Genomic DNA, 18,902 nt, shown 5'->3' with positions numbered 1-18,902 from the left:
TTTTAAAATTGCCTTAATCTTCAACTGGGTGAGAACTGGAAAAGGATAGGAAGTTTCTCTCATACACAATTTGCAGGAATATAAACACAGATGACTACTCTCTTTTTTTTAAGCTTTATTTTGTTTATGAGAGAGAGAGAGAAAGAGAGAGATCTTCCTTATACTGGTTCACACCCCAATTTCACTAATGGCTGGGGCAGGACCTAGAAATACCATTCAGTTCTCCCACATGGATGATGGAAACCTAATTACTTGAACCAGTATTACTGTTTTTCAGGCACAATGAATTGTCAGGAAGCTGGAGTCAGAAGCCAGAGCCAGATGCTGAACCCAAGTATTCCAACTGCAGATGTGAACATCTTGTGTGGCATCTTCACTGCTGGGCTAATTATCCACCAAAAGATTGCTTTCTATAGGGAAAGGTAATATTACCAAAAGCCACACATACATATTTTATTCAAGCCTTTACTTCTTAGAGAAATAATCAGTGATGCACCCCAAATTTGGATATAACTATGCCACACACTTAAAAGTAAAGTAACGTAATTTTATCAACCACATAATTTAATCAGCTGCAACATCCAGCTACTAGAGATGAATAAAACAAACATAGGCATTTACAGATGCAATGATAGGCATCATTCCATCACCTCTGTTACAAAAAAGCAGAGTAGCTTCCCCAGTAATATTGCTTGAAAAATCACATATACATTTACATGCCTAACATTGTTTTAAGGACTCTAAGAATATAACCAAAGCTATAAATGGGGTCACCTACAGAACATCTGACTAACAAAGAGTAAGGTGACAAGGGGTAGGGAAAGAGAAAATGTAACATTCTGCTTTATAGAATGAGTTATTGCTTCCATATTCATATCCTGCAAATATTTATTTTCTGACTCAAAAAATTTTTTAAGATTTATTTATTTTCATTGCAAAGTCAGATATACAGAGGGGAGGAGAGACAGAGAGGAAGATCTTCCGTCCGATGATTCACTCCCCAAGAGACCACAACGGCCGGTGTTGAGCCGATCCGAAGCCAGGAGCCAGGAACCTCTTCCAGGTCTCCCATGTAGATGCAGAGTCCCAAGGCTTTGGGCCGTCCTTCACTGCTTTCCCAGGCCACAAGCAGGGAGCTGGATGGGAAGTGGAACTGCCGGGATTAGAACCAGTGCCCATATGGGATCCCGGGGCATTCAAGGCGAGGACTTTAGCCACTAGGCCACCATGCTGGGCCTCCAAAAAAAAAAAAATTAAAGCCTTTTTGAAAACACATCTCAGAATAAGAATGGGAGAGCCAGTACAATGACTCAATTGGTTAATCCTTCACCTGCAAGTGTCAGCATCCCATATGGGTGGTGGTTCATGTCCCAGCTACTCTACTTCCCACCCAGCTCCTGCTGTGCTTGTGGCCTGGGAAAATAGTGGAAGATGGCCAAAAGCTTTGGGACCCTGCACCCATGTGGGAGACCCAGAAGAGAATCCCGATTTCAGGTCTGCTCAGCTCTAACCATTGCAGTCATTTGGAGAGTGAAGCTGCAGATAAAAGATCTTTGTCTCTCTGTAAAATCTGCTTTTCCAATACAAATAATTACATTTTTTAAAAAATTGATTCTGAAAAAGAACAAGCACATAGGAAGTAACTCACAATGTTACTTAAGTTACAGAGTATACTATAATGCAAACACTATAATCCCAATTTTGTAAAAAAAACAAATAAATCATATGGCCTAGAGAATCTTACAGGTTCAATATTTTAATGATGTTTGATTTACTAATATTTGCCAAGACTTAAATCTCCCGCAATTAACATTCACTTTTAAATGCTAGTATAACACTGAAACTTGCTGTAAATGAGTAATGCATTTAACTTCACCATGATGTGTATGCTCTAATAAATGTTTCAAATGTTCAGTGAAGGCAGAGGCCTTCTGTAGCAGGCTGACACAGCTGACACTACTGAGGTTCAGAGAGTTCATGTGGATTTCCAAAAGCACAAATCTTTTCATTTAATGAGAGAGCTGAGATGGAAAATGATTCTGACTCCCAGTTCAATGTTTTCCTATGAGATGATCTGCTATGTTTTGAATGAGAATCACTGAAACCACAACAGAAATAGCACTTTAAGAAATGTACAGCAGGGAAGACACAGATGAAGCTCACGGCCCCTGGTTTTAACATGGCTGGTAAAGGTCCTATGGCCACTGTGGAGTAAATCAGTGGCTAGAAGGTCTTTTTCTTTTCTTTCTTCCTCTCTTTCCTTACTTCTTTTTTCTTTCTCTCTTTCTTTCTTCTCTTTCTCTCTTCATTTTTCTCTCTTTCTCTGGAACACTGCCTTTCAAATAAGTAACTACATCTTTACAATAAGGCAAAACAGTATCATGGAAAACAGTAACAATAAAAAATACAAAATAAAGAAAAATAAATAAACACCAAGAAAAGAAACATATAGCAAAATGGCAAATGGACAAAAGTTTGTACACAGCTTCATGGAGAATTATTAAATCCAGCCAAATACTAAAATCTATTATTAAAATGCGTTCGACTTTTCTGAGGATTCTATCTAAAGAAATGACTAGACTAAACCTAGAAAGATAGTTCAGAAAATTTATTTTCATTTCAATAACAACACAATTCACAGCTTAAATAAAAACATCTGGTTTCATTTTTGTTATTGATTAGCATAGCTAGAGTCTGAGACATCAAGCAAAACTGTAATATATTTGATATGCAAATAAAGTTTTTGGCATGAGTGTAAATCTTACACTTTCAACTGTGCCCCTTGTAGCTAATTATTTTTTGTTTTCCTCTTGGATCCAAAAAAAAAAAACTTGACGTATAGTTATTCATTAAAATGCATCCTTCCCATAAAATGCCTACAGGCACAATTCTCCCCCCCAAAAAAAGTAGAAAAAAAAAGGCCTTAATTAATTAGCACTCAGATCACTGGGATAATTGCCAGTTCTGTTAGTTTTTTTTTTCCTACTTTCCTCAAAGGTTCTGACTTAACCCAAAGAAGAAAAGCTAAATGGTAGGAGGGATGGGGACTCCAAAGCAGAATAGCAGAGATCAACTTGTACTACAGCTATGAAACAGACCCATGTATTAAATAACTGATACTGTCCTAATCATATGCCAAGGCTTTCAAAGTTAAAGGAAAAACTTGGGGTTGTCTGCAATGGAATCACACCCCCAAAAACTGTTCACATTGCATGGTTCCTACAAAATTTTCTTGCTCTTACTCCTTCTCTCTTTTTTCTCTCTCTCACACACATGCACATACACACACACAACAACAAAACTAAAACATCCATCACTCTCATCTCTTTCATTAATCAAGCCAGTCTGCTGTAACAGATTATTAGATACATTCCCCCTGACTAATGAAAACCTTGCCTTGGCTCCCATATCCAGAGAGCTTCTGTGACCTCATACTAAAGGGGGTCTAATGTCTATCTTCCCCCCACATGACACCCTATCTCTGGTGCTGCACACAGAATCCCTGTCAGATGCAGGCTACCAAAGCATGGCCATGCAGTCACTCACACTGGGCAACATGGCCGTTCAGAAAACGGTACCTGACGGGACCCTCTTCCTCAGTTTTATCTCATGAAACCTAGATATAAACTCAATAACATTGTGTGAACTAGCGAGAGAGGCAACAAAGAGAGAATCCAGGTAACAGAGTATACACATGGACCTTTCCACCTTCAGGTATCATCCATGGTCTTGTCTGACAATTTGAAGTGAATGAGGCAAAATCCAGAATACACTTTTACGTACTTAAGCAAGCAGAGATGACGACAATGCAAAAAAAATAGCAATCAATTACTGTTTAACCTTTAAAATAAATGAATAAGGGAGCTCACCAGCTTATGTTGCCAGAATTTGTATAGTATTTCCTGTAGCCTTCCTTTATGAGTACAAATGAACAGTATTCAGCATGACAGTATGATTATATCCAAGTAGAAAAATGACAGGTTATACCATTAAATGTTAATGAAGCTCAGTCTCTATGCTATCAGTCATTAAAGTTCACAGTAATTACTGTGATATCCAAAAACATCTGCTAAACACACCAAGTAGATCAAACTATATCTACTATAATCATGAAAATCATATCTTGTTTTTGTCATATTCTATAAAGTACAAAAATCAAGTTTGTTTTTCTTACCTGGCTCCTGGAGTGTTTTGATCACTGCCCTACCATCAGCTCCTTCTATTACTTATACTATTTGAGACAAAGAAGGATGAGAAAAGGCAGTAAGAGGTGTCTTATGATTTATGATTTTGAAAAGAGAAGTTAAGCAGTGAAAACAAGCGAGTAGCAGTTTTGCCTAATTCAAGTATTGAGTAAATCTTGTTGCTTAAACATTTTGTTTTACAGAGTCTTGAGTGGCTATTTTTTAGACATTTGTTCTTTCTTCACTTAATTTATAAGGGTGAAACTATAACATAATGGAATTTGTTCCACACACAAAAGTCACTTTGTGCCCCACACCTGACAAAGTCCTAGCCCTTGCATCATAACCTCCATGATACGGCCTTTGTCTATGAACTTAAAGAAAAAAGCACCTATATGTTGAACTGGGAAAAACACAGAGTAGAAACTCATCATGCTTGGGAGGAAAAAAACAACTAAAATTTCTATGAAGGAAATGGGTAATTCAGGGAACCTGGGGTTTGTGCCACTTCTTAACGTTTTTGAAAGGAAACAGCTTTTCATTACTCCATGAATCCTCCCTCATTCTGAAGGCCAGATCAAAGACTCCAGCATTCAAAAGAGAAAGCTTGAACTTCAGAGAATCAAGATGGAGAAACAGGGTAAGGACACGTTTAAACAGAGAAACATGAGCCACCGTGAGCAGAGAGAGCACATTTCAGGAAATAGGAGAGGACAGAACTACTGCAGAGGAGCACCTGGAGACTGACAGACACAAGAAAGCAGCGAACACAACAGTGTGGTGTTACAGTGACCTAAGTCCCAGTGGCATTCAGCGAGCAGTGACCTGAACTGCACCAGCAGGTGGAACTCCACCAGCAACAAGCTGGGAAGGGGTGTTCATCAGGAGCTCAGCAGGTGAACTCAAAGAATTGCCTGTCCTACTAGCCTGTTTGATTTGATCAGGAGCAAAGACAGAGCGGCAGGTCCCAGACAGGCAGTGTGGGAACAAGATGGATTTCACAGCCCAGTCCGCCCCCTAGAGATGAATCAGGTGCCATTTTGTGTAAAAAGGAGGCAAAGGCTATGGGACAGGACTATGCATATACTAAGCTGGGAGTGAACTCATTTCTGGCTCCGTGAACTGCAACAACGTGGCATCCTACAGGTCCCACGCAAAATAGGTCCAAGTAGCCCTCAGACCTGATGGCCAGCAGATCAAGAACTCCAGCAGTGGCACATCAGGCACCATTTTGTACAGTGTGGTAAAGGCTTTAACACTGCAGGGACAATAGTGAACTGCTCAAGTGCTGAGCTGGGAGCATTGCACTAGTCCCACATGGAAAATAATGCTGACTTTGGCATCGTACGGATCAAAACAGGTTCATGTGGCATTCAGAACTAATGGCAAGCAGGTTCTGGCAAGATCAGCACCACCAATAACCTAGCTATACAGGACACCTGGTGTCTCCCTAATCCTGTGAACTGCTTGAACTGGAAGTGGGAAAAAGGTTGTACAGATAACAGTGCAGCCTCAGCACAGTATCACAGGAGGTGGAAAGTGATGAGCCAGGAGCTGGGGCTACGGAGACCATGGTGGAAGTCTAACATAAGAACCCAGAACATAAACTTGCTGGAGGGAGTGGTACAAGTGACTGCAAACAAAGAGCCGAGTACCAACTGCAATAAGTAAAATCATACTGTAGACCTGTGAGTGACACAGCTTAGAAACCTACCCCAAGAAGAAGAATCTGGTAACCAAGGTACAATGACCAAAAACAAAAGAAGAAACAATGAATATTACTGAAGACTCCCCTGCAAAAGGAGCAAAACCCTTTCCCAACCTCAGAGTTAACTGAGGAAGACATCAAGAAAATGGGGGATACAGAATTCAAACCCTTGTTATAAGGCTTCTTATCAATGAGAAGTACATAATACAGGAGTTTAAGCAATTTAATATGTCACACTAAAATGAATCAAATGAAAGTTGACATATCAGAAATTAATACAGTGGAGCAAATTAAAAGTGCAGTGGAAAGTCTCCAAAACAGAATGAAGGAGGCAGAAGAAAGAATCTCAGAATTAGAAGATATTTCCTGTCACCACAGCGAAACAAACAAAAAGCTGGAAGCAGAGCTGAGTCAAGCTAAAAAAAAGTATTCAAGAATTGAAGGACACTATTAAAAGGCCACATGTAACAGCTATGAGCGTCCCAGAAGGTGCAGAAAGAGAAGCTGGGTTTACAAATGTATTTAATGAAATAATAAGGGAATTTTTTCCTAATCTAGAGAAAGAATTGGAAAACAACATCCAGGAGAGACAGAACTCCCAACAGTGTTGGGCACAGAACTTGCAACAGAGTTGATCAAAAATGATCTTCACCACAACACATGATAATCAAGCTCTCTTCAATAGAACATCAGGATAAGATCCTTAAATGTGCACGTGAAAAAATCAATTGACATACGAAGAAATGCAAATTAAACTCACAGGAGACCTCTCACAGGAAACTCTACAGGCCAGAAGAGAATGGAGCAACATATTCCAGATTCTTAAAGCAAAAAATTGTCAGCCCAGAATATTATATCCAGCAAAGCTTTTCTTTGTCTTTGAAAATGAAGTAAAATGCTTCCACAATACAGAAAAGTTAAGTGCCTTTTCCAAACATGCCCTACAAATAATACTTCTTGACAGAGAAGAGGAATAGTACCCACCAAAACCAAACGCAAATGTGAAGAACTTAGAATAAAATAACAACAGAAGACTAAATCAATGAACAACCCATTGCTAAAATGACAGGACCAAATTACCACCCATTCATATTAACCCTGAACGTAAATGGCTTCAACTCATCAATCAAACATCATAGATTAGTAGACTGGATGGAAAAAACAAAACCCATTTATCTGTTTCCTACAAGAGAAACATCTCACCAACAAAGATCAGTGAAAACTGCATCTCATGCATTTTGATGGTTTTTCGTTTTTTTTTAGTTTCATCTCTTTAAAATACCTTCTTTCGCATTAAATTCTTCACTTACTCACAAATCATACAGTAGCATCATTTTCTTCAAGAAGCTTTTGATTTTCTTTTTTTTTTTGTATACCTGATGCTTTCCCCAAGTGGATTTATTTTCTTATACGTTACATGCTTCCTTCTTCAAATATAGTCTTTTTTTTAATCTTTTTTTTATTAACTATTATGCATTATGTGACAGTTTCATAGGCTCTGGGAATTCCCCCACCCCTCCCCACGTCCCTCCCCCCTGGTGGATTCCTCCACCTTGGTGCAGTATTACAGTTCAACTTCAATCAAGATTCTTTCCTTGCAAACATATACCAAACATAGAGTCCAGCTACTTATTGTCCAGATGGGTTGAACAGTTTCTTGGGGAGACCATTTCTGGTCCAAAGTTAGAGCTGGTAGAATATCATCCCAGTCAATTAAGAGTCCCAATATAACATTAACAGCAATTTGTAACATCACCTTAATTGTTGACAAATGTCTTGTTAGAGTTACAAGCCAGTCTAGATTATCCTAAAATCTGCCAAGATCAGTAAAATTATACTTCAACACAACAAATGGCTAAATACTAAAATGAAATAGACACGAGACAGCTGAATGGTACCTTATAGCCATTTTAAGGTATATAGCAGCCGGTCCTGTATACAAACTGAAATTGAAATGTCAATGAGCAAATCATAGGTTGTGGTTAAGAACTTGTTTTTTGTTTTTTTTTAACATACTGATTTTCTTTTTTATTAGTTATTCAGTAGCATGTTATTTAACTTTACAACATTTTTAATTTCTTTTTTTCTTCCTGTTGTCAATTTTGTTTTGTGGCTTTTCATTCAAATGGATGTGCAATAACTGTATAATGGAGATTATCATATCCAGTAACATACATATTATTTCACTTCATGATGTTATAAATTTCTATTTTTCTTCCTGTTGTTTTATTTAATGGGATGTATAGTAACTATGTAACGGAGACTACCATGTCCAGATGTGAGGATGCAGTGCAGTGTGCATCTCTGTTTCTGAATAAAAGATGGACTTCCGATGAAACTGTTAACTATGTCTTGACAATAGGATACTGGACTCTCTGCCTTTGTCCATTGCCACTTGATGGACATATGACTGCTTATGAAGAACTATGCTATAGTAATAATTTAGGGGAACTCAGTTGGAGGGATGGGATAGGACTTTGGGAGGGGGCAAGGGAAATCCCAGGGCCTATGGAGATGTGTCATAAAATAATAATAATAACAATACAAAAGAGAAAACTGGTTCTTAGAGTTGTAGGTCGGGTACCGGAATGTTTCGGGAATGCCTGGAAAGAGCTCAGGCCTGTTAACATGTCTGGTTCTGAGCTCAGGGGACTTCATCTAGTTAGCAAACTGCTGATGCAAACAGATATACGAAGCTTAGATATTATGTCACTTCATATTTCTCTCATCAATACTTTGAAGCAATTAAACTAGTCGAAGTAGCATTAACATTCCGGAGAGGACAGCTACAAATCCCCGTGCCCTCTGCCTGGCCACTACCTGTCTTCAGCAGGCAGCTTTGATTACCTCTGGCAGTGCCAACTGCAGTGGTTAAAAATCAAGCAAAAAAATGGTTGAATATGCATGCCCAGCTACACAATTTTCACTGTCTAAAACTGAAGGAAAAAAAATCTCAATTTTCACCCAATTTGGCTCACTTTTCTCGCCTGTAACTTGCAATGTTGCCAAGCTACAAGTTAAAGATTCTGCCAATTTTTCAGTTTTGTGAGCAAAAAAAGAAAAGTTAGCATACTTCTAAATTTGTGTGTGTGTGTGTGTTTACACTTGATTAAGTCAACAACATATGGGACACTTGTTAAAAACGTCTAAAGACACACATACACTTTATGTTAGATTATGAAAAGTAAAATGTCAAGTCCAAGTTGAGCTGAGTGGCACATAGCTATAAATGCTAATATTCATAGCCATTTACATAACACTTCTTACTATGGTACAATTAGGAAAAAACTACATACCACCATTCTATATATATATTCTAATGTGACTCCCATCATAAATGTGTTTAAGGAACTAGTTTCAGCTGCTACAAAACTAAGCCTAAACTCTAGAAAAGGTCTCCAAAGCAGACAGACAGTCCAAAAAACCCTCCACTCAGAGGTGGTATATGTGTAAGAGGTTCATGATGATGTCTCATTTGAGCCCTAGGGTGAGGCTTTGAACCCTGGGAAGGAACTATTTCAACTTCAGTCACCAAAGCTTACTCAGACTTTACTTTCAAAGAAAAATGAAATGCTAAGAGTATTAACTACACATCCTGGAAAATAGCTACATCTCGAACTTTACTGTTTGCTCACAAAGCTGGGAAAAAGTGGTATACTCAGTGTCTAACAACCAATGCTAATCCCAAATAGCTAGAACGCCATTGCTGATACAAACGGAATGTTTGGTGGAAGGAACAAGGATGCAAATGCATTGCCTGTGACTGTCTGACTTAGTGGACCATTTCAGAACACAATCTGGCCACATGTGTCAAAAACCACTGTGCCATAGTAAGCTACAGCTTCTGCCTACAGTGCCAGAAACCCATATGGGTGCTAATTCAAATCCTAGCCATTCCATTTCTAATGCAACTCCCTGTTTATGACCTGGGAAAGTAGCAGAGGAGGCCCAAGTCCTTGGCTCCCACATGGGAGACCCAGAAGAAGCTCCTGGCTTCAGATCAGTGCAGCACTGGCCATTGTGGTCAGTTGGGGAGTGAACCATTGGATGGAAGATCTTCCTCTCTGTCTGTCCTCCTCTCTGTATATCTGACTTCCCAACAAAAATATTTTTTTTAAAAAAATGGAGAGTCCTTCTACAGAATTGCAGCATAAAATTCAAAATTTTAAATGAAAATTTTAAAAATAGAACTTAAAAAAATGAATAAAATGGAGAGTCCAGGCCCCATCTGTCTTCAGGAGTGAAGTGGATTTCATCTTTGTAACAAGACACTTGGTGTGTTTCAGGTCAAGAAATAGTTGATATGACAGAGTTTGAGTAGCGGAGGCACATAATGTTTTTGGATCAGCAGAAAACACAGGTTCCTGCTACGGCACATTTTTATAATTTGCCTATTTATATTTCTCTCTTATTCACTAAATTTGGAGCCCCTTTTTGAATAAGGAACATATCCTGGTCTCCATACCCACAGGCTCAGGGTAATTCTATTCTGTCCAATAAATGTTGGTGCTAAACTTATTAATAAAATAAAGAGCTGCAATGACAATTCATCAAAATCTGATCCCACTGGATTAGATTTCTTTTTCCATCAATAGACTATTATAATAAACCTGTTAACTAGAATTCCTATACTTCTGCTTCTGTACAGTTAAATTAAACTAAATAAAGGCAGTTATTGTTAGAGTGCCTTTGGATTCTAAGTATGTTCCATGAGCTGAATGGGGTAAGAGTCGTTATCTAACTGTTCTAGTTTAGAAATAAACTGAGAAGCACTTAATCCCAATTTTTCATGTTTTTTCAGTCAAGGATGCAGTGTGGCCTAGTGAAGCACAGCCTGCAGCTGGAGCCCTGCCACGTACTATCTGCGTGATCAAGTACACACAACTCAATGGCCTAAACCTCACATTTTACATGTGTTCTGTACGTGCGTACAGGGACAGAGAACAGGCTAAGAGAGTGTTTGGCATTTGGCAGGAGCTGAGCAAGCCTTGCCTTCCTTCCTTCCTGACACACTTTCTCTTGTAGCAAGGGCTTGTCTTAATCAGTGTGGTATCTCTAACACTCAGCGCAGTCCCTGGCAGGTAGCACAGGCTTCACAGATGCTTATTAAATGGACCGACTGATTAATCAATTAATGTAATCTTAGAACTTAAATTTTTTTTTCCTTCTGCCCATCAAATTTTATAAAATCACACCACGACAATCTCTCCCTTAATTACAAACCTTAGATGATCTACATGCTAATTAGTCACAACTCAGGGAAAGGGACTTGGAAACCACAAGTCAGAAAACAAGAGAATTCTCTTTTTTGGTATTTCTTTGTATAATATAGCAAAACAAATAAGATAATAAATCATCTCTTTATTTTGAGTTTTTCCAGAAAACAATAGTAAATAGAAATTGTTTTAAGTGAAGCCTACTTGTATGAAACATTCCTGGTGATCTTAATTTCTTTAAAGATTTCTTTTTTATTGGAAAGGCAGATGTACAGAGAGAAGGAGATACAGAAAGATCTTCCGTCCACTGGTTCATGCCGGAGCTGAGCCCTCTCTGGCATGGAACTTCTAGCTTATAGTAGTACTGAGCCCCAAAAACATTTGTGAAGGTTTTACTTTTTCCAGACAGGATTCTGAATACTGATGATAGGGACTTCATCAAGCCCCAAAAGATGTGTCCCTCTCATGAATGTGCTCCCAGTCTGCCCTAAGAAACCTCCTCCCATGTCAATCTGAGCTTAACACACACTGAGCTAAACATTCCATTACCTGGCTTCCCCAGACCTCCTTCAGAGATCTTTTTGCTGTCTACCATCCTCTACATTCCAGGGATGTTGAGTGCCTAGTGTTTATTTCATTGTATCTTCTGGTAAACTCCATGGGGACAGGATGACTTCTTGCTTGCTATGTAAGATTTAATCTCAAATACCACTTCCCTAACTACAATATTTTTACATTGCCTGTTAGACCAGATTCTTTTGAAATTAGGTCTTGGTTGACTATGTGTTATAAATGAGAAACGTCGTTCACAGGAACTGGCATTGTTACATAAGGGTTAAACCTTCTGTCACAATGCTGGCATCTCACTTGGGCACTGATTCAAGCCCCTGCTGCTCCACTTCACCCAGCTCCCTGTTAATGGGCCGCTGACCCACACAAGAGACCTAGAAGGAGCTACTGACTCCTACCTTCCTCCTGGCCCAGCCCTGGCTGTTGTGGCCATTTGAGGAGAAGATCAGTAGACAGAAGATTCTGTCTGCCTTTCTTTCTAACTCTGATTTTCAAATAAGTAAAATGAATCTTTTAAACAAGGAGGAGCAGATAAAGGAGGAGAAAAGGGAGAAGAAAAGGGAGGAGAAGGAGAATTATTCGTGTAGCAAGTACAGGGGTGGATGTGGGTCCTGACAAGGAAACACCAGCTTCCTACATAAGATACAAGTGCATCTGCCCAATCTTCACACCAGGAGAGAAACCCAGAGGATGTGAGACCCAGCTTGTGCTGAGCTTCAGTTCTCTGTCCTCATGGGAAGGCCAGAGCATGAACTGCTCACCCCTGACACTCCTCGGGGTCCTGGCTTATCTTCTCAGGAATGTTCCCAGCAGGTCCCCTGCCCTGCGTGTTCTTGTGCCCTATTCTTGTGTCCAGGCCTCCCTCTGCACAGCCTTCTCTGTTTGTTTCCTCTCCCTCGCTGCTGAAATACACTGGAGTGTAAGTTCTGTGAGGACAAGTACTGTTTTGCTCACTATCCCATTCCTATGCCTGATACGCAATTGTCTCTCAATTAAGCAGCTGTCAGCTGAATGACTTTCTTTTGGCAAGACTATCAAAAACACTGACTGTAGAGTAAACGGAAAGCAAATGGGAAAGAAGTTCAAAATGCAAGTTTAGCCAGGAAAACACAGATTTCTGATCCATGCTTGATCTCAGGGGGCTCTCCTGTCCCATGCTGCCTTTAGACAGGCATGTCCATCCAGCCTTTCTTAACGGAGACAACAAAATTGCAATCTCTCTGCCTCCCAGAGGGTAGCATCCTTAATTCCCATCCCTGTCCCACCCCAAGGCACTTAGGCCGAGGCCCTAGCTTCTGTTCATTTTCCTGTCTCTCTGTAGGCCTGAGGCCTGCAGGGGCCTCTCCACCAAAGACCCAGTACCTCTCCTGGTATGTACAGAGTTTGAGGAACACACAATGCCCCCAGAAGGAGGCACATTGGTGAACTGTACAGGAATGAATCCTTCCCAGGCCCTGCTGTGGGCCTTCCTGGAGAGGAGACACTCCAAAATCACTTCTACAGGCCAAAAAAAAAAAAAAAAAGAAGAAGAAGAAGAAACAGTAGAGGAGCCTAAGAAACCCTCCATACCCCCACCCACAAGTTCAGCAATGGCAGATTCAGAAAACCTGTGCAATTCGTTTAGGCCAAAACACTCTGAGACACCCTGGAAACACCTGCCAGGGCTTGTCTGCATGCAGCCCCTGCCCCCCACCCCCGCCTTACCCTGCCTGGCTCTCGTAGAGGCCTAGGCCGCCCAGGCTGGCCAACCTGGAACCGGGCTGTGTCCTGTACCCAAAGGGCCAAGGTCTCGCCACCGCCTTGGATGGGAGCGAACTGCACAGTTTCTGGGATCCTCCTCACTCCCCAACCCCACCCTGAGGGCTTGCGACCCCAGGGAGACCCCTGGCAGATCCACAAGGTGAACCGGGGTCCCTCCCGCCGCCTATCCCTTCTCCTCAGACTTGCCTGCGTTACGAGGTTCCAGAAGCAGTTTCCCCCGCGCGCACCTCGCTCCTGGTCGAGCTGCCTAGACACCTCGGCTTTGCTGCTACGCTCTTTGGCTCGGCCGCAGCTCCTCCGAGGTGCGCCTGCAGCGGCCGCGACTTTGTCCTCACAGCCGAGGGCAGCCGAGTGCGAGGCCCGACAGGGACCCAAGTGTTCCCAAGAGCCGCGACCTGCCGGACCCCCCTCGATATCCAGCTGTGAGAACGCTTGGAGTTGCTCCAGGGCTGCAGGGAGGCTGGGGGCTCCCCTCAAGTCTCAGTTTGCAAAAATAACACGCCCTGGTCGCACCCTCACCAGGACCCTATGAAAAGCAAACGACAGTACGAAGGGCCCTCAGTTTGAGCAAAACACAGAATTCCACGATTTCTGCGCTCGGACGGAGACTTAACGGGTAGGGGCGCCGAGCTGAGTCCGGGACTGCAGCACCGCAACGGACTTGGAATTTTGTTTTATCCAATTTCTGACCGGGTTGTGCGCTTCTGAACTTACTGTGACCTCCGCGCCGCGCGCGCTCAGCTCGGCGCGAGCCGGGACCCAGCGCGGGACTCAAGAGGATTCACACTCGCACTCGGGGCTTGGAGACCCCTCAAGTGCGGGGCGGGGAAGATACGTGTAGATGTCCGCGTCCGTTCCCCCACCCCCCGAACAACCAAAATAAATAGGAAAAGAAGAAAGTCCCAGTTCCCCGTGCCCAGACTGTTCCTCTGAAGCTGCCCACCGAGTTCCTCAGAGCGCTGGTGTGAGGCGTTGTCGGTGTCCCCAGGCGTCGTGCCGCAGGGCACGTTGAGCCGGGACGGAGCGTGCGCCACGTGCGCGCGGTGTCCCGGCCGCCGTGGGACCCGCACCAATCAGGTGCGGCTGTTCTTCCGCACGCCCCCTGGGCAGTGGGGCTCCAGCTCCGAGCTCTGCCGCGCGCCCAGGCCAGGCGCGGCGTTTGGTAGGGGAAAGGGCCAAAAGGCTGCGTGAAACTTTTTTTTTTTTCCAATTACTCTTTACAACGTGAGGCGGAGAAGCCTATCAGTGGAGGCAAACTGCGAGAATTCTTTTCTATTGAGAAAAAGAGCGGTGCAGAGTTAGCAGGAAACTCACTACGTGTCTGTTTATTCCCCGCGACAGGGCCCCAAGGAAAATGAGACAGGACCAGGTAACCGGGCGGGATCTACGAAGCCACTCCAAGCGACTCTTCATCTCCTACTACTCTGCCCCCGGCGCGCGGGAACGGGCAGGTAGGTGTTGTTCACGCGTGGGTGCTGCAGACTTTCCCCATTTTCTTATTTCATTGTTTTGGAGCATCCAGCATGAGTACTGTGTCTCCCCAAAAGGGATAGTTGAACAACTTCAAGTTAAAATTTGCGCAGTGAAAGATAGGAGGTTGAGACAGACCAGTCTGTGGGCGAAGGCGGCTCTAGCAGAAACACTTGAACAGAACAAGAACCCACAGATTTCGTTTTTACTGTAACAATTGGTAAACGAAATCAAATGGTAATAGTTAGCTATTACAGTCACTGAAAAATTCAAATTAATGTTTCGGATTTAGATGTCTGTAATCACCACACGTCTAGCTATTTCCATTAAGTTTTAATAAGCTATTAAAGTTCCCTGGATAAATTTTGTGAGGATTTTTTTTAAGTGAGTGGAGACTGCATGAACCAGAAGCAAAGTTTAAACCTAATTTTCTTAAGCCACTGGGAAAACTGTGTCTCCTGCCAATATTTTCCAAGGTTGGGGAACTGTAGGGAGAGAAAGGAAGAGTACGTACTCACTGAGCACCTACTTGCGGGGGCACTGTGACAGAACCAGCCTTAGGCTTTTTATTTCACATTAATAATTGTCCCTCAATAAGTGCTTTTTCTTTAAAAAGACTGTAGCTTTATCTTTTGCCTCCAGAACTCAGCTGTACAGCTTCCATCATTTTCCTTTATCCACAAGAATTTTGTTTTTACTATTTCTTCCTTTGAAGTAGTGCAATTAGCATTTAGTGAGGAGATTCGTGCATGATGACATTCAAAACACATTAGGTCTAGAATGGATCCTACCTTGTAGCGTTAACCTTTGTCTGGGTTTTTTGGGGGTGAGGGGAAGGGGGCGGATAAAAGGGGCGCCAACACACGCTGAATTTCTCCTAATTCTTTAGGTCCTTATAAAAAAAACACATCCCTAGCACTGTTTGGGAGGAGAGGGAACTTGTAGCTGGGAGGGAGGCACCATCATTGAAGTCGACACACGAAAAAAGAGAACTTGCAAGTAAAAACTTTCCGTCGCCGTGAATCAAAGGAACCGAAAGCAGGACCCGTTTTGTGAGGGCTATGCAAACACTGCGGTTTATATTGACCGTTGATAAAGGCTGGGCAGCGAGAGTGGGTTATCTGTGTTTTGTCCAGCACGAGACAGAGGGGAGGGAGAATGAATGAATGAGAGAGAGAGAGAGAGCGCGAGCGCGAGAGCGAGCGCAACCAGATGAAGTGGGGATGAGAGAAGAGGAGAGTATAGCCAGGAACTGTAGCAGACAGGTAAATCATCAAAAATTCAGTTCCTGCAACTAATGAAAAAAACAAGCTCCCTCTAGTCCGGAGGAAATGGTTTTCTGACGCAAGCCTGGTGGTGATTCTATTTGTCCTGTTTTTTCCGGATTATCAAAAGAAAAAAAATTTTTTTCGAGATCCAGCCAAGTGTTTTGACTGGAACCCGAAAACGGGACGCGCGGAGTTTCCTGCGGTAACTCGGGCCGCGGCGGGGCCCAGCGCCGAGCGCGCTCCGAATCACACGCCGCTAGCCCGGGACTGCTCACCCCGAGGGTGCTCCCCGCGGCCCAGGAGGAAGCGAGCACCGGAGGTCAGCCGGCGGGGCCGCTCGGGTTCCGCCTGGGGCCTGACTTCTTCCTTTGGGAAGAAGGCGACTTGGGTTTTGTTCTGGGATGGGAAATGGGCTCAGCTCAGCACAAGGCTGTACTCGCGGTCGCTTGACTAACTTGGAAGCGCTGGAACGTTCTACACTGAAGTTCCTTGTTCTTCGGGTCCCTTTCTAGCTACTTCAAGAGCGCTGAATGCTGATCGAGGGGTGCGATCTTAGATAATTTTTTTTTCTCCATGTCGATTGGACCGGGGCCGCCCGAAGCGTAGGCGACTCGCCGACCTCAGCCTCCCGGGTCTGCTTGGCACCGCGCCCCGCGCCCGCCCCAAGCCGGAGGGGGAGCATCTCCTCCTCGCGCCAGAGCGGGGTGCCAGGGAGCTCTCCTGACATGACCCTGTCCAGGGGGGCCAAGACTGCAATCGCCACCGTTGGACTCCCCGGCGGCCCGTCGCAGGCTCATTCCCGCTAGTGTCCTCCTTGGAAACAGCGCCCCTTCCTGCCCCCCCCCAAAGCAGCAGAAACTTCCCCTTGCTTCCTAATTTTCCGTCCTTCCCGGGATCCCACCCCCCTCGCACGCACACACGTCGCACGTCCCGCCTGTCGGGCACTAACGCTGGCAAAGCTCCCTTCGCCCACCCCATGCCATTTAACCCGCTGCCTTTCCCGCCGTGGGGCGGAAACGGAGATAGCCCATCTTCCTCTCTTGCGCCCGGCTTCAGGCATCCTGGAGGCAATTATGAAATACTTCGGCATTAGGCGGAGGTAGGGGTGGGATGTAGAGGACACGCTACCTCTGGACGCTGCAAACTTTGGTAAAGTCGTGGGAACACTTGCGCTCCCCCAGGATAGGTTGCTTCGCCTCGCGGCGAGCGCGCGGTGTCCTGAGTTTTCTTGGCACTGACCGCCTAGAGCCTCTCCCTCTCCCCAGTCCCTTTAAGGACATCTGATCTGCAGTCTTCAAAAGTTCTTCTCTGGTCGAAAAGCGACCCCAGGCAGGGCCGAGAAGTGGAGCACGCTGCGTTGGTGTTGTGGGTTTAACCCCAAAGCCTGGCGCCCAGAGGTCGACTGAGGCCCTGCGGGTCGAGGCCCCAAGCGCGGTTTGCACGAGGTAACCCCAGGGGACCCATGCGGGCCGTGTAGCTGTGGCTGAAACAGGCGTTCCCTTTCCCAAATCATATTCCCCACAAAGTCTAAAGCCAGATGCATCGCTTGGGATCGTTCCCATTTCAGCCGCGAAAGGCATTGATTTGTTTCCAAACTGGACTCCAAAGCGAGAATTCTGGTGCGGGATCCAGTGGTGTGCGCAAGACTGTGGCTTTCGAGGGCTCTGGGAACCGCCAGAGGAGATGTTTTCACACTCCGAAGTCCGAAGCTAGCCCAGGCAAAGCATCATTTGAGAATGCGTAGATTTTTTTAAATGGAAATAAACAGCCACTTTGAAAGCCGTGTATGGACCTTCTTTCCAGGATAGGTGGGGAAGGACAGGCATCGTAAATAGACTCAAGCTAACTTGTTTCAGGAAAATATAGTAGAGGGTGCAAAGAACAAAAAGAAAAACTTTCCCTAAAGTGGTCACACACGAAACTGAAGGGTAAACACGGGGAAAGTGGATCTTTGTGTAGTGAGAAGGCTTTTGACGAGTATTTTAAAAAGTAAACAGCAGTCTCTCTCTGAAACGGGCGTTTCACCCATAACACCTGTCTGTTTCACCTGTAGCTCTCTGCCAGTCGCGGAATAAAGCAGCTTGGATGCCACTGGGCTCCTCCTTCGTGCGGTTAGGACTTTCTTGTCTTTGTGGTGAAGAGGTGATGAACAAAAAGCAGCAGAACAAGTCTGGGATTGACTCTTCCTGGATTTGGCAAAACATTAGCAAGAAGCTAGCACTGCCTACTCGAAGTTTGCTGGTGCGAACTCCAGTCTATCCGCGGCTTTTAAAAAAATGTAAACCCTTTTAAAAATTATGTTGGTGAACTGAACAATAGGCAGTGCAGTGACTGGATCAGGCCAACGGGTCCATCATTCCTAATTTTGCTAAAACTAGGAGCGGGCGCAGTGCGGAGCGCGCTCCTGACCCAGGAGTGGTGTCCCGGCTGCCCGCCGCGCCTTGAGGCAAGGCCGGCAATGACGGGCGCAGGTTCCACGGCTGGGGGGCGGCGGGGATATATAAAATCAACCGGTTTTTAAAAATAACTTTCTAAAAGTCACAATTATTGCTAAGATTTATTATATAGAATAAAGTGCGTACTAGGCTCAGATGTAGATTTTCGAGCGTAGGGCCACGTAAATGCTGCCGAGTGTGCCCATCTGCAAGTGTTGGTTCGCTGGGAGAAGCGTGAACAAGGACACTCGCTTAGCTGACCGGACTAGGTGTGGCTGCCAGCACCAACG

The 18,902-nt window shown here is 43.9% G+C and overlaps 1 protein-coding gene across 1 annotated transcript in view; it reads left to right on the top strand.

The window, feature by feature from the left end:
- Nucleotides 1–18,683, top strand: part of LOC131481596 (uncharacterized) — a 52,464-nt gene extending 33,781 nt beyond the window's left edge. Inside the window, exons 2-5 of the mRNA XM_058670974.1 lie at nt 13,620–13,861; nt 14,428–14,601; nt 14,781–14,890; nt 18,231–18,683. Of these exons, the coding sequence (XP_058526957.1) occupies nt 13,620–13,861; nt 14,428–14,601; nt 14,781–14,890; nt 18,231–18,469 (765 nt within the window). The 3' untranslated portion in view covers nt 18,470–18,683. The remainder of the gene's footprint in view (nt 1–13,619; nt 13,862–14,427; nt 14,602–14,780; nt 14,891–18,230) is intronic.
- Nucleotides 18,684–18,902: the final 219 nt, after the last annotated feature.

The sequence above is a fragment of the Ochotona princeps genome, chromosome 12, assembly GCF_030435755.1.
Source record: "Ochotona princeps isolate mOchPri1 chromosome 12, mOchPri1.hap1, whole genome shotgun sequence".
NCBI classification, from domain to species: Eukaryota; Metazoa; Chordata; class Mammalia; order Lagomorpha; family Ochotonidae; genus Ochotona; species Ochotona princeps.
Note: the sequence above shows the minus strand (reverse complement) of the source record. Positions and strands in the feature narration are given on the sequence as shown.